The sequence below is a fragment of the Lactuca sativa genome, chromosome 3 (genome assembly GCF_002870075.4).
Source record: "Lactuca sativa cultivar Salinas chromosome 3, Lsat_Salinas_v11, whole genome shotgun sequence".
NCBI lineage: Eukaryota > Viridiplantae > Streptophyta > Magnoliopsida > Asterales > Asteraceae > Lactuca > Lactuca sativa.
In genome coordinates this window covers 18789513-18806358 of record NC_056625.2, presented here as the reverse complement: position 1 = coordinate 18806358, position 16846 = coordinate 18789513, and the positions used below count along the sequence as shown (strand labels likewise).

At 37.9% G+C, this 16846-nt stretch overlaps 1 protein-coding gene and 1 pseudogene across 2 annotated transcripts; both read right to left on the bottom strand.

Moving 5' to 3' along the window:
* Positions 1-510: 510 nt before the first annotated feature.
* Positions 511-2893, bottom strand: LOC111919194 (aluminum-activated malate transporter 10). Of its 2 annotated transcripts, XR_006188997.2 has the most exons (7): positions 2497-2893; positions 2276-2416; positions 1913-2185; positions 1716-1816; positions 994-1623; positions 840-925; positions 511-725 (listed from the first exon to the last, which is right to left on the bottom strand). XR_006188997.2 is itself a non-coding variant. In XM_023914813.3 (6 exons), exons 1-5 carry the CDS (start codon positions 2825-2827, stop codon positions 994-996), a joined length of 1476 nt encoding a protein of 491 aa, XP_023770581.1. In that variant the 5' UTR covers positions 2828-2893; the 3' UTR covers positions 511-925. The 2 variants fall into 2 exon arrangements, 1 of the variants encoding a protein (XP_023770581.1); XM_023914813.3 differs by having other exon boundaries at positions 511-925.
* Positions 2894-12537: 9644 nt separating this feature from the next.
* LOC111919259 (transcription factor bHLH27-like) lies at positions 12538-16609 on the bottom strand (annotated as a pseudogene).
* Between the last annotated feature and the right edge of the window lie 237 nt (positions 16610-16846).

Genomic DNA, 16846 nt, shown 5'->3' with positions numbered 1-16846 from the left:
GTCTCTACGTAAATGTTAATGTTCTGCGGAAATGGTAGTTGAATATGCATTCTTTTCGTCTGACATTTCCGTAGAATTGGTCTCTGTGGAAATTATACACCTCTGCAGAATTGTAATTTCTCTGCGGAAATAGTATTATATTTACGTGGTTTTACAATTTTATCCCCGTCATGTCACTTTCTCAGAAAATTTAGGCTTCCGCAGAGCATAAACAATTTCTGCAGAGCCCATTTCTGCTGAAACTTTGGTCATTTTATAAAAATTTGGTTTGCATGGTCATATTTTTCAACTTAACTCATTTTTTTCGGTCATCTGACAAATTTTCCTAAAGAATTTGTGGTATGTATTCATATATGTTATACAAGGGAATGCCATTGGGCTTGCATATTACGGGCTAACTAATGGGCTAGGATAAGATGGAAGCTATATATGTACATACGAATAGTTAGGATTCGATTTGTTGCATCGTAATTAAATCTATTGATTTAGACAATTCTATCATTTTAGTCATACGTAAATGGATTGTAATCAACTAAATTACTAATTTTCCAACATATTTATATTGTTCAAAATGATCATAATGACATTTAAATGGACACATTCACCAAGTTTTCTTTAAAAGGAAACAAGTACGTAGAGTTGTACGTAGGACCCAGAGGTGGAAAAACAGTGTTGAACGAACTTTTAGATTGTCTACAAGTCAGTGCAAATCGAGTCTGCCTCCACTGAATTAAACATATACAATACTTCAGTGGGTTAAATAAATGGTTTTCCTGTTTTTAGTACTTTGCCATAAAGAGCAAAAAGAAAAGAAAAAAAAAAAAAACGCTAGAGTTTACCCCAGGTCAGTTTTTGCATCGTCCCGGAGAGAAGGGACTGCCTGACTGCCTGTACCTGGTGCGTCAGGATACCACCATTGTTAAACCTGCAAACAGAGAGGTTGTTTATGCTATGACCATATCTTTGACTTCTGTTCGTAAAAGTTATATTTACTTAGACACATTGAAGGGCGCCCTCTTCATCGGAGACAATCTTGCTGGTCGGATTGTGTTTGGGCTTCATTTTATCTTCTGGCTCCTTAAAATGAGCCGAATCCGCTAACTCCTCAACTGCTTTTACAATGTTTTCTTCTATCCTCGAAGCTGTTTCCATTAGTAAAGACGCGAAACTCACAATAGGAATGACTTCCATGAGAGGAATTACTGTGATTTGACTTGGAACCCTATCGTTTTTCTCGAGTGATTTTGGAGTTGATGACTCTTCTCCCTTGTCATGTGGTTGGACCAGCAAATCTGGAAGGGATTTCAAGTCATTTTGTAGTTCTTGAACAGCGTTTTTCATATCTTCAACTGCCATATCTATCTTGTTGGATCTTGTCGTTGTACTTATGATTGTTGCCAACTCTCTTATCACCCTCGATGCGCTTGAGCTAAGATTCATGCATGAGGAATCGAGATGATTCTTTAGTGATTCAGGGACCTGATTCTTGGAATCCAAGCAACTAGTGAGTGTTTCAATGCAGTACGCACAACTGCGGGATGATCCACCTATTTTGAGATACTTCTTCCATGGATGCCGGAAATTGAACTGGCCATGTGCAGGCTCCCATCTAGCAAAATTTTCCTGCATGAAAAAAACATATCGAATGTTATACGAAACACCATGCATGGATGCTAACAACTGATTCTACCACTCTCTTTGCCATTTTTACATACCATGGCCTCCTCCGAAGCTTTTGAATTTAGCACGCATTTATAACCTTGTGATGATTTCTTTGATTCCTCATCATCATGACCAAAATACTCAGCTACACAACCTATAAGAAAAAAAAATGATTAATTACGAGTGAAAATTTTCGACAACTGCTATTATATATATTATTGGTACGTATATATATGTCATTAGCACTCACAATCGAGCGATTTCGCAAGCTTATCCATGTTACGAGGGATCAGAAGGTGAAGCTCCGTGCCAGCCCAAACAGGAAAAATAAGCATGCTGGTGATAATGCACAAACAGGTCCCGATGATTATCGTTGATATCCTTTCATGGGCCACATGCAGGAGATGTTCAACTCGGTACCCTGAGACTGAGACCAGGCTGTAAGTGAGAATGAAGATGGTGCAACCATAGTCGAATCTAGCTTTCACCACAGGTATAAATCTTGAAAAGGTTGTAGCAGAAGCTGTATAAGAAAGATCATTAATTAGCAATGCTATGCGTATTAATTCACTGATCATACAATTTGATGAAGAATTTGGTTTCTTGATGTTACCTAATATGAAAAGAGAAGTTCCCATGATAAATGGCTCAAATTGGTGTCCTGAATGGCTAGCAACCCAATGAACCCCAAGTGCAAGGAATCCAGCAAGAAGAGTAGCACAGATTCTGTTCAAACACTTGTATAACGTTCCACCTGCAACATATGTGCACACACATTAGCGTGTTTTTACAAATGAAACAAAGATCTGATAACGAGAATGTTGAAATACCTACCAACAGTATATTCGAAGACAACAACTACAGTCATAACAGCCCAGATGGCACTTCCACCGACACCATCATATAAAGGTCTCATATAGTAAAACAATGACACAACCATCAAAGCTACACCAACTTTAAGGCAATGGAAGAACTTTCTAGGCTCATCGACCCCTAAATCCCATGCTTTCTTCAAGAACATCCACACTCTCATCACAAACCTCATGATCAAACCCTTCAATCCATCCCATACTCTCATGACTCCATACTTGTGCTCTGGCTCCAACACCATCGATGATCCATCACCCATCCTGATACTCCATTCAACTCCATTATTGTTAGTCATTTTTACAAGAGAATGTACAATGGAGCCTGGAGGGAATACTGTTAATTAATGTAAGATATGTGGATTCTCTAATGACATCGAGCTTATTTATACACAAGATTTGCTGATCTCTTTCCATATACGGAACAAATATTAAAAAAGGATGAAGCTTTTGTCTGTGGCTAAAAAAAAATCAATTTGCATCATCTTTTCTGGTTGGGTAGGTCAAGATAGGGTGCATGACATATATATGTCACTAATCTAACAATGCCCAACACTCACAAAGCACTACAAATCAATATTGTATCCTTACGTAAGGCACTAATAACGTTGATTATCTTCCAAGGATATATATTATAATTAAGATGAACGTTTACATTAGTTGAGCTTCATTTTTTTTCACCAAATCATTAGGTAAACTCGTATGTGTGGACATGTGTCACAACATTCCTCAATACTCTATAATACGGTAGATATTTTATCATTCGAAATTCCCCTTAATTAGGCTTCGTGTCAATGGAGATAATGGAAGTTTACCAGACAAACAGAACCAAGTTCGCCACAACAAATTATAGCTGAAGTTGATTTGAAAGCAAAGAGCCTCCAAGACTCGATCAACTGGTTCTATCAAGACACTTGTAGCTTTTTAGGAACTAAAATAAATCTTTCGTCCAGACACTTAATTTGTAGCTTTTTACTTCCAAAATGCTTCAGCCGTGCAGATCTTGTCCTTGCATCCACATGCCCACACTGTACAGGTTAAGTGCTAAATAGATAATGCGTTAAAAAGTGTTAATGGGATCCTTGACGGAGTTTCTTTCATAGATTATTTACTAGCAGCCATCTGGTATCTTACCAACTCGTATAGTACATTGGAAGTAGATCTAGAGAACTTCAAAATAGACAACTAGTTTTTATCATAGACAAAGACAGCATCATAAAGTTGTTGTCTTTTTGCACTAACTTTTTTTGGTGCAATATTGTATCTGATCTCATTTAATATAATATTACATTCCCATGTTGGTTTTGTTTGAAAACTAGAGGAATTAGGTCATGAATGGTAAGTTTCCCTTTTAACATAATTTTGTAAAAGGGAAGAATTAATTTCATTGGCTTGTTTAGCGTCTTCACTATGGAATGGGAACACCACTTATCTAGACTTTACGCACTAAGTTGAAAGGCAAACCGAATTATCAAAAGGAAGAAATAAACTACAAGTTTAGCCTAGCTAGGAGTACTCCGGACTTATATTCAATCTGCATCTTTCAGTGTATTAAGAATTTATTTTTATTCTTTTATCCAAAATCCACAATTTTTGTGACATTTGGGTCCCTAAAACTAATGGTGTTACACACAGCAAAACTAACTTTCATACACACATATCATAAAACATTTGTGAAGCCTCGTAGCGACCGATATTCAAGTGCCGCTATTTTTAAAAGGGAAAATGACTTACAAGTCTCACAAAGTTTCCAAACCGTTCAAAGAATCTCAATTAAGTTTTATCTGTTCAAGAAAACCTAACGAACTTAACATTTTGTCTAAAAAAACCCAACTTACATTTTTGTTCAATTTTTATTAAGGTCAATTTGCTAATGAAAGTCAACGAATTATTGAATTAAGATGTCTAAACTAATAACTAAATTGGTATATTTTTTAAATAGAAACAAAGTTCTTTTGGAGTTATCTTCATAACCAATAATTGAATAGAACGATTTTCGGAGAGAGAGAGACTGCTTTGTTAAATTATTATATGATTAATAAATTGTAACAAATGATTTATTAATATATTATATGATTAATATATTAATTAGAAATACTAATAATTAATTAATAATTAATTAGAATTAATTTCAGGTTCATTAGAATTAATTACAAGTGTAGAGACTTAACTGTAATTGTTTAATAGTTGAACAAAACATGGTTTCTAAAATCTTCTATGCATGGCCAGTTTTGGCTATGTGTATTAGGGTTTCTAGATTAATACTATTAGATAAATATGGAGATGGATAATTACCTAATTCAAGATATTATTATTATATTCAAATTAGGGTTATCTAATGCTTCCTTGTCAGCTATAAAGGGGACCCCTAATGTCTCTTTTTTTTTTCAACTCCATACTTTCAAGAACTGAAATTTTGCTCTAGCCTCCCCTCTCCTCAAGTCTTATAGTCATTAGGTTTTTGGGTAGAAGTCATTAGAGGCATTCAAGCTGTTGGTCCTTGCTTTCCAAGGAACTACAAGAGGATTTAATTTGATAATTTGCTATAATAATCAAGATGTATGTAACCCTAATCTTTATGTGATTTTTAACTCCATAGTTTCTCTCTAGGGTTTCTTGATATTCATTGTTTATTGCTATCAATAGAAAAAACATATATCCAAACCAGCTTGCATGTGAACTTAAAGGTTAACCGTTTTTCCACTCATATTTAATTCTTATAACCTAGAAAACCTATTAATGATATCAGAGACTTAATTTTCTATTTAGCTTTGCATAAAAGTGAATTAATCAAAATTAGGGTTTACGGAAATTAAACCCAAAAGCTTAAATTTTCGCAAATGGTTAGGGTTCTTGAAACCCTAGCCTCCACCCCTTATTTTTGAAAATGATAGGTATCCCTTAGGGTTTTCTAGTTTCCTTAATTACAATTTTAAAGGCCTTCAAATTTGGATAATTAAAAACCTATGATTATTACAAAACTTGTCAGAGTATCCCATAATCAAAACATAAAACATAAGGAGGTGTACGATCACGTCTTCGCCTCCTCGCGATCATCAAAAGTACCTGAAACAAAATCAACAACTGTAAGCCCGAAGCTTAATGAGTTCCCCCAAAATACCAACATCATACATATATAACCATATCATATAAACAAATACAACATGCATAATGAGCCATCAATCTGGCTTGACTGCCTCACATGCCATCAGTCTATCTGGACCGCTCTCTGAGCCATCAGCACGTTTGGATCGCCTCTCAGGGCCTTCTGCCTATCTAAACCGCTCGTCGGGCCTTCGACCTAACTAATGTGCCCTAACCGGGTCTGCAGTCTATCCGGTCCGCCCTAGGTATCTTGGCCTACAGCACAAAGCAGTATCTGCCTCAACCCAATCCCCCAAACCAACAAACATATGCACATACATATCATATACTAGCTAGCAAGCACAGATAGTCATACAGATCTAACAGATCACTAATCATGGCAACCAACCTATAACCAAGATACCGATCTAACTGATCACTAACATAGCAAACATCCTATAACCAAGATATTGATCTAACCGATCTCTAACATAGCAACTGTCTTATAACCAGGATACTGATCTAACGGATCACTAACATAACATCCATCCTATAACCAGGATACAAATCATAAAGGGCCGGCCTTGGTGCCTTAGACCCTGTTAATATAGTGAGAAAAACTCACATCACAAGTATCTCGAAGTGATAAAGTCAAACTCCACCAAATGCAACTCCAAGTCCAACACATACATCCACCAAACATCCACTTCCATAAATTATCAAAATACCCCCAGAAGTCAAACTGGTCAACACTTGGTCAAAGTCAAAGTCAGCAGTCCATGTTGACCCAACTCGTCGAGTGCACCTAGCAATTCGTCAAGTTCCTTATGAACTCAGAAATCACCAAAACCCTAGGTGACTCGCTGAGTTTCCAACCAACTTGTCGAGTCCATGTGTGTGTCCAGATGTCGGGGAAAACCCTACTAACTCATCGAGTTATCCTACTGACTCGTCGAGTTCATGCAGAATCAAATACGGGCAATCTTCATCCGACTCGTCGAGTTCATGCAATCCATTTCTTATCCTGACGTTTTTAAGCCATCCCAAAGCTCCATATCATAGATCCAGCTTCCTAAGGCAAAGATTCCACGTAAAGTTGCAAACTTTACATGCATGCAAGGTCTTGAAGGCTTAGAACACTAAAACCAAGTCTAGAATGAGGTATAGGGCATGGTGAGGGGTTCATACAAGATAAAGTTGATAGCTTTAAGAGTTTGAGACATGGAGCAGTCCAGATCTAAAGTTGCAACTTCAGATCATGGCTAATACCCGAAATGGCTCACGTATATGCTAAAATGGCCCTAAACTTAAGCATGGAGAGATCTAGCTATAGATAAGTCAAGGTAACGACATGATACCTTCAGAATGATGCCAAGATGAAGTAGAGTCAGATCCACAAGCTTCTCTCTGCCCCAATCTCCTTATACCTCAAGCCTTCTTCACAAAATGCACCAAAAACACTCTTTAATCCTCACAAACACTCAAGAACAAGATCTAGACTGATTAGGGTTTCTTTTGGCCGTCAAGAGGTGGTAAGGGAATGGAGGTAAGGACTTAAGGTCTTTTAAATAGGGTGCAAACCCTAAAATTTAGGGTTTCATATTCCAGCTCCTACTCGTCGAGTCCGGGTCCTCCGACTCGTCAAGTAGATCCAATAATCCACATGGGCTAACCCGCCTCTACACGAAAAGTTGGGGAAACCAACTCGTCGAGTAAGTCGATAAACATGTACAAAATGCTTTAAAACTTTTACCTAGGGGTTGGGGTGTTACAATTCTCCCCCACTTGAACTAAACTTCGTCCTCGAAGTCTACTACGACGAACAAGTCTTGGTAGTGCTCCTGCATTTCTGCCTCTGGCTCCTATGTCCACTCGGATCCCCTCCTCTCCTCCTACTGTACCTTTACCAGAGGTACTTTCTTGTTTTGTAGAACCTTTACCTTCCTCTCAAGAATGGTTATTGGCCTCTCCACGTAATTCAGGCGCTCTTCGACTTGAATATCATCTAATGATACCACTGCCCCCCCATCTACTATGCACTTCTGCAACTGTGACACATGGAAAGTGTTGTGGACTTGACTAAGCTCCTTTGGGAGATCCAGTTTATAAGCCACCTTGTCAACCCTGGAAATGATCCTGAATGGCCCAATATATCGGGAACCCAATTTCCCCCTCTTCCTGAAGCGAATCACACCCTTCCAGGGTGAGACCTTCAAGAGTACCATGTCACCCACTTGAAACTCCAACTCGGTTCTGCGTCTGTCCGTGTAACTCTTCTGCCGACTCTGAGCGGTCTACAACCGCTGTCTAATTTGTTGAATCCTCTTGGTAGTTTGTAGAAATACATATATCCGTCCCATCACCCTGTAACTAATCTCACCCCAACAAACTGGGGTGCAACATCTCCGTCTATACAACAGCTCATATGGTGGGACACCAATGCTGGAATGAAAGTTGTTGTTGTAGGAGAGGTTCGCAAAGGGTAGGTAGGAGTCCCAGCTCCTACCGAAGTCAATAACGCAGGCTCTCAGCATATCCTCGAGAGTTTGTATGGTCCGCTCACTCTAACCGTCCGTTTACAGATGATAGGGTGTATTGAAGTGCAGCCATGTGCCCAGTTCCTCGTGGAACTTCTGCTAGAAACAGGAGGTGAACCGGACATCGCGGTCCGAGACAATAGAGACCGACACCCAATGGCGAGCAACGATCTCGCAGATATACAAGTCGGCCGGCTTCTCAGCCGATGAACTCTCCCGTATCACTAAAAAGTAGGCGTTATTGGTCAATCGATCCACGATGACCCAAATAGCGTCGAAGCCCTTCATCGTCCTCGACAGCTTGATAATAAAATACATCGTGATATGTTCCCACTTCCACATGGGAATCTCTAGAGGCTGCAACTTTCCATGCGGCCTCTAGTGCTCGGCCTTGACCATCCTACAGGTCAGGCACCTATCCACGTAGCAAGCGATTTATCGCTTCATGGACAGCCACCAGTAACTCAATCGCAAATCCCGGTACATCTTGGTGGCCCCCGGGTGGATAGAGAAATGAGACTTATGTGCTTCCTCCAAAATAATCTGTCTGACCCCACCAGACATTGGAACCTAGACCCGACAGCAACGAGTCAATAATCCCCGACTATCCTATACAAATTGGGTGTTCCCACCCCCAATCCTTTCAAGCTTCCAGTTCTCCTGACGCATACCCTCTACCTGAGCTTCCCGGATCAAACTCATAAGTATAGAATCCACCGATATCCTTATACATGTCACTGGGGTAGAAGATCCAGCTAACTTGCAGCTCAGAGCGTCCACAACCATGTTCGCTTTATCTGGGTGGTAAATGATCTCACAGTCGTAGTCCTTGACTACATCCAACCACATGCGATGTCTCATGTTCAGGTTCTGCTGATCCATGATGTGTCTCAAACACTTGTGGTTCGTGTATATGGCACAACGGACACCATAGAGGTAATGCCTCTAGATCTTAAGAGTGAATACCACCGCTCCCAAATCCAAATCATGAGTAGGATATCTCATCTCGTGCGCTTCAACTGCCGCGACACGTAGGCTATCACTCGTCCTCTCTGCATGAGGATCGCTCCCAGTCACGTGATAGATGAATCACAAAACACTACGAAATCCTCAACCCCCTCAGGGAGAATCAAGATTGGAGCCTCGCACAGTCGCTGTCTGAGGGTCTCGAATGCCCTCTGCTGCTGGGGTCCCCAGCGAAAATCCACCCCTTTCCTCGTCAGACGAGTGAGGGGTACTACAATCTTGGAGAAATCCTGTATGAATCTCAAGTAGTACCCTGCCAACCCCAAACACCTCCCACTGCATAATCGCCTCGATTTTGGCCGGATCGACCAAAATCCCCTCCTGGTTAAAGAGGTGTCCAAGGAACTGAACCTCCCGTAACCAAAACTCGCACTTCGAGAAATTGGCATATAGCCGTCCCCATCTCAAAACTCCCAATAGCTCCTGAAGATGCTCCCCATGCTTCTCTCGGGTCTTGGAGTACACCAAGATATCATCTATGAACACAATGACCGAGCGATTGAGCATCGGTCTGTAGACCCAATTCATCAGGTCTATAAATATCGTATGCGCATTGGTGAGCCCAAACGGCATCACCACGAACTCTTAATATCCATAACGAGTCCGGAACGCGGTCTTCTCCACGTCCTCCTCCCTAACCCTGACCTGATGGTACCCATACCTCAGGTCTATTTTGGAGAACCAATATGCTCCCTATAACTGATCGAAAAGGTCATCTATCATCGGGAGTGGATAACGGTTCTTCACCGTCAACTTGTTCAACTCCCGGTAGTCAATGCACATCCGGTATGAGCCATCCTTCTTCCCGATGAAGAGGATCGATGCTCCCCACGAAGAACTACTCGGACGAATGAACTACTTTCCCAACAGTTCTTGCAATTGTGATGACAACTCTTGCATCTCTAGTGGTGCCAACCGATACGAAGCCTTGGCGATAGGGCCGCACCAGGCACTAGGTCGATCCTAAACACGACCTGTCTCTCCGGAGGAACTTCGGGAACACGTCAACAAACTCTCTGACCACTGGAACCTCTGATACTGAAACCTGATCCATGACCCGCGTATCCACCACACACGCTAGATAACTTGCACACACATGCTGAATGTACTGCCGAGCCTTGGCAGCTGAACAAAATCTTGATCCTAATCTGGTGCCCTTGCGGTAGACAATCAGTTCTCCTCCACTTGGGTTTCGAACTACAACCCGCTGACCCTCACAATTGATCATGGCACCGAAGCGACTAAGTCATTCCATACCCACAATCACACATACATCCCCCATGGGAATCAAGATCAAGTCTATCGGGAAAGATGCCCTAAAGATCTCCAATATGCAACCCCGATAAACCGAAGAAGCGGAAACCACATGCTACTGGTCACCTTTACAAATAACAATAACCAAAACTCAAACTACCATCCAAACACCTTAAATGCCTATAAATCGAAACCTAGTCAAAATCCTGGTCAAGCCAAAAGTCAATCGGGACAAATCCAATGGTCCAAGCCCTAAATATGGTCTCACGTCGTGACCATTTCCTGGTCACGTCGTAAGATTCGACTAGGTCTAGAGTTAGTGACTAGTTCTAGACTCAGTAAACTCAGTCCCCCCTCCCCCCGATCTCATGTCGTGAGCACCTCCACTCTCATGTCATGAGATCCGTCTGAAGCTAAAAGTCACGGCTTTAAGCCCTTAGTCTGCTAAGCCAACAAATCTACTTCATTTATACGTTAAAGGGGACCCTAAGGTCCATAAAAATGTTTTCTTTAAGCCCATACTAGCAACTTGCATGAACCAACTAGTTCTAGGTCAAAATTGGGAAGAATACACATCACATTCCCATGCATGGCTCAATTACTTCCCCCACTTCAAGATCTAAACAACATGATGGTCAAGGAACTCCTGAGATCCATAAAGTTGCCAACTTTATGGGTTTACCTCACTCAAACAATGCTAAATATGATGAGAAATGGGCCAAAAACCTATATTTACTTAAAAGATGAATAAAGTTTGAATCTTTAGGACTTATAAAGGTCCAACAACAAGTAGAGTTACAACTGGAAAATGATTCAAGCAAGCTTTACCGCCTAAACACTTCTTATCTTCTTCTCTTCACCTTCCACAGCTAAAGTTGCACCCAAAAGACCAAAAGCTTCAAAATGAATGACAATAGGATTTCTGGAGGCTTGGAGTGTGAAAGAGGCTGAGGGTAAACAACCCTATCCCTAATATTCCTTTAAATGTCGAAACAATTCGGGTTTAGCCATCAGGGCGCTCTCACATCGTGAGTAACAAGGTCTCATGCCGTGAGGGCCAAAAATGTGGGTCAACCAAGTCAACATAGCTCACGATGTGAAAGGCATTGCTCACGTTGTGAACTCGACCAAAAGCTTAAAATGATAAGACTTCAATGTTGTACCTCGGAATGGTTGTCACACACACACACACACACACACACACACACATATATATATATATATATATATATATATATATATATATATATATATATATGGGAAAAGTGAATATACCCTTAAGGGTATATAAGATTAGGTACCCATATAGTTAAAACTATGTCGTTTTATAGGAATTCATATCATTTTACAGGAATTCATACATGTGGAAATAAAATCTATCGACAAGCACGGGTGCCTTCCTATTCGATCAAACTGAAGCACTCTATGGATCTCCACCTGTTGTTGCTGACCTATCTGATTATTGTTGTTTTAATCCCCCCTCCTCTGTTTAAATGGTGTTTTTTTCTAAATTGGAAAACAATTGTTGTCCCTTTACTCCAGTAGTTGAAATCGATCCAAACTCACAACAAAAATAACTATAAACTCATTAAAGTTAGTTGATTGTATATCATTTTGGCTACAAATATTCCCAAACCTGCATCAATATTCAAATGGCCAAACAGTTTTGATTGTGTATGTTGCTCAACTATGGTACTTTACTAATTTAAATGGGCTAGTAGGGGAAGAAGATAAGTTGTGCACATAAGGTGCTCGTTGAAATGCCTGAGAGAAACTCATTATTAGGGAATCCCATAATCAATGGTGTCACAACTCACAAGTAGTATTAATCAACCGGTTTTGCTTATTACTATGTAATAAGTTCTTTTGACTTTTTTGTAAAATAAAAAAAAGATCAGGGAAACACCAAACAATAGACCCCATCAGCTCCAACTATATGGCACCATGTTTGTTTACCTATCATCAACCCTCCACCGGGTTAGTATTATAAAAAATTTATACTTTTATCATTAAGACCTAATTTTTATTAATATATTTTTGATTTTTTTCCATTTGCCAATGCCACCTAGCAGGTAGTTGGTCATCAGGTTTTGGAATCATTAGCCCTGTTAACACCACCCATTTACATGGTCTTGCATCCATAATTCCACAACATATATCAAATCCCATGAAAATTTCGCCAATCGGTAAAGATCAACAATGAAGTTCAAGATCTTCCCCTGATCATAAAACATCATCATCTTTTCTTTATTCCAAATTTGACACTTCTTCTAGTATTGGTACCCTATCTGGTCCTCAGATGTAGGGTATTCCAACTACTTATTCTGACCACCAAGCAATTCTTAGCGGGCATCTCCGTTGGTCTTGTTTAGTCCTAGTCAGCATGGTGCATTCCTGGGACCACCACATCATCATGTAGGCTCTACGCCACCTGGCATACCTCATGAAACTCTTCCATGTAAAGACCTACAAACACTTTCTTCTTTGGGTGTTGCTGCTTATGCATAGATATGGTTATTATTTCATATCATAATATAAACTTAGCACTTGTTTCTTTTTTATCCTGTTCATGTCTTTTGTCTATTGCTCATCTGAATGGTGAGTGAAATGTGACATTTATCATCTAATTGAGCAATTAATAACCATGTTGTTTATGAATTATCAATTGTATCAGTTTGAAGTTTTAACAAAAGTCTACTTATATATAAATTTGGATGTTGGTGTATTGACTAGTTCTATTACCTTTATTTATTCCACTCCTTTCTAATTTCATTACATCCAATCCAAACAGAATAATCAACAAGAAAACGCATGTGATTTACCATTTATTGTAATAATCTCATCTTCATTAAACTCATTTTGGATATCAGTAACTTCTTAACCTGTATAACTTCCTCAAATTAAGCTCTTTTCAAGAAAAAAAGTCATCATCACCTTTGCAAACGATGACACATGCATCTTATAAAAGGATATATCACCATGTACTTTTGATGAGAGTAATATTTTCACCATTATACTCCTTTACGATTGCTTCATTTAAGCTTAGAAAATTCCCCACCATGCTTTTTGTTCAAAAGACCATAATACCCTTGTTTTGAATTAAGGCAGCCATGTACTCCTTTGTCTTTTGTTGCAACCATTTCCTTTTTTTACCAAAGACCTGTGAAATTACTACACATTTTGCAGCATGATCTTCATGCAATGTTGACATATTTTAAGAAACCATTGGTCCATGAGGTTACCCACAAAGCATGAATACTGACTTTGTTCGTATACAAAAAACATTTTACCTTATAACCTTATTTGACTGCAGTAGTATAATGACACACATTTTCACCCAAAATAGTATAATGAAATACATCTTTACTGTTGATGTTTGGCATCATCTCATAATTTGATGCAGTCCGTCTGACCTAAATAACCCCATGTAGACCTTCATTTTTGGAAACGACCTTTATAGCCACCAATCAAAACTACATCAAATCCTTCATACATCTTTAATCTCTTATCACAAAAAAAATTAACCAACTTTTTATTCCCACATCAAGATCGGTTTTCATCTTCAAAATCTTCTTCTTTTGAAGTTGCATTCTCATCATCATTTATATCAGCTGATTCATACTATAATCATCTTCATCATATTTCATTATCAAACCCACACAATCATCATAAACTTTGTTGGGATCATTCTCAAACATCATCATCTTTATTTTATTTTTTGTTACAAGATGACGGTAACATGGGAAATTTAACAAACCTTTTTTATTGATCCCATACACACATCGTTATTTGTATCCAAAATCTTTTCATCTAGATCTAAAAACTCACAAACAAAATCTACATAAAACCTCATCTTCTTGAACTTTTTTTATTGATTTAAGTGAAATTGGAATTCTTGAATCATATAAAATTAATCTCCATGCTTAATTGGAATTTAGTGAATTATGTGAAACCATAATTCACTTGAAAAATCTAATTTTATGTGTTTCTAATTTGAAATCGTGACCAAGAAGAATACATATGGCTATTTTTTTTTCAAAAACGCTGATGATCACAAAAGGAGTCAAATACAAGAGTGCAACCAACGAACTATGATAGGAAATTAAGCTAGTGATAGATGTTATACACACATTCCATGTGAAATCAGAATTCTTGATCGAACATCCAAATCAAAAACTAGAAGCAATTCGTATAAGGGTTAATCAATTGGGAGTAAACAAAAATCAACAAACGAAAATATTTAAGAAGGATATGGTAGTTTATTTTAAGGATTATTCACGTAACAATTTTCACACGAAATCAGTAAGCAAACGACACCGTTTTGGATATAGGGTACCTAATGTTATATACCCTCTAGGGTATATTCACTTTTCCCTGTATATATATATATATATATATATATATATATATATATATATATATAGGTTTATTCTATTCAAAGTAATTATTGTGTTATTGTATGCATAAATGTGGGCCAATCAAATTTACTTATTTTAATAAAGTGATTAATATATATTTATGAATTAAATATAATTGAAAATATCCTCTTAATTAATTACAAGGGTAATTTAGTCAACTAATATATATTTAATAAAGGAAAATTGCATTTTTAAGGGATCATATATTCTATTAATTTTAAAAATCCGATTTTACGTATTATAATTTTTTTAATTCGGACATTCTGACAGAATATGTTTATGAGCATATTTCAAAATAAAAATATTCTTGAACCATAAATAATAAAAATATTCTTGAACCTATTTCTTGATCATGAATTTAAAAAACTTTTTGTAGAATAACAAATCTTTGAATAATCAATTGAAGAATAAAAACAAAAAACACATTATTTCTTATATAATACAGGTAACAATTGTTAAGAATTACATTTATTGTTAAGAAATAAAACTAACAAACAACCAAAACGGGAAAGAAAACATCAAAATCTAACAACGACTAATACATTCTAAAAGAATAATGTGGTCCGTTTCAATTTTGTGGTCTGTTCTTCAAGCATCAATATCTGTGATTCCAACAGAATTGGAATTCGTCTTTCCATTCCAATAGAATTGGAATTCGTGATTCCATTCCAATATAATTGGAATCTCACCAATATCATCCATTGAATCATCTATATAAACACTCTTCCATTCTCTATTCTTTTTTGCATCGATTCACAATCAATATTTAATACAAAAGAAAAATCACCCTTGCATTCCTTCTCTTCTTCGTTTTCAGTCAAGAACACACCACCGAAGTGTATGTTTTCTAGTGCAAACCTGAATGAAGAGTGTCTTGAAAAGGGTCTCAGGAAAAGCAGTGATGTTGGCAGTGACAACATTGAGCTTTAAAGATTCAAAAACCTCACAAATCTTGACCATCGTGTCTCTTCTTTTCTTGCATTTTAAACTCACCAATGCTATATTCTCTCCCAAGTATGACACTTTTAACTGTTAATTAACAGTTTAACACAATCATCAATTTGAGATAAAATCATGAGAGTACGTAAAAACAGTTCAAGACTTTGTCTTACTTCAATAATTTCAATCGGAAAGGCCCTTGAATCACTTGTATCTGGAGATTGTTGAATCCTTTTCTTATTTGATTTTTCCATTGACATGAACACTGTGTCCTAATCAAAATCGTAAACCCCGGATTCTGATTTTTGAGACTCTAGTTTCATTATCTCCTCTTGAATAATCCTCCCTTGGAGGCCGCCGACGACTGAGTTCCGTCTGGCGAACCTGAATCACAGTAGTCGGAAAATGTTTCCTCCAATCCGCCCCAACTGTATTTCAGAAATTGCAGAAGAAAACGATGGATTTAGGTTTAAACAACAAAGAGAAAAGGAGAAGATCATATGATTAGTTAATTAGTATGATTACTTATCGAATTCTTCGGTTTTGAGAAACATATTGGTCTTTCAATAGGTTTTATACTCACCTGCGCCGCTGCTTCGCTGCTTCTTGTCGAGAGCTCTGTTTCTAAGGTTTGTAATTCGAGAGCAAGTTGAGCTTCGTCGTCCGACTCCGAACCGGAATCGGAACTTGATGCAAACTGGAATAAAGAGGAAATGACGGCTGGAGGTACAAGGGTGGGGGTGTCGATTTGTTCAATTTAGGGTTTTCAAAAATCAGTTTTTAGATAAAGAGGGGAAGGAGATTTAAACTGAAGAGATACCATGATTATAGGGATTCTTTTTGGAAGTTATTAAAAAATGACTAAATTACCCTTATTTATTTATTTAATTATTTAATTTTGATTGACCCACATTTATGCATACGATAACACAATACTTAGTTTAAACAAATGAACCTAGCTTTCTCTCTCCCTCTCTCTCTCTCTCTCTCTATATATATATATATATATATATATATATATATATATATATATATATATATATATATATATATTTGTGTG

Excerpts from the sequence above, each read along its gene's own strand:
- LOC111919194 (XM_023914813.3), bottom strand. The coding sequence starts at position 2,827 with ATGACTAACAATAATGGAGTTGAATGGAGTATCAGGATGGGTGATGGA. Across the intron at positions 2,417-2,496 it reads TGTCTTCGAATATACTGTTG|GTGGAACGTTATACAAGTGT; the intron begins GTAGGTATTTCA and ends CATATGTTGCAG. Across the intron at positions 1,817-1,912 it reads GCTTGCGAAATCGCTCGATT|GTTGTGTAGCTGAGTATTTT; the intron begins GTGAGTGCTAAT and ends TTTTTCTTATAG.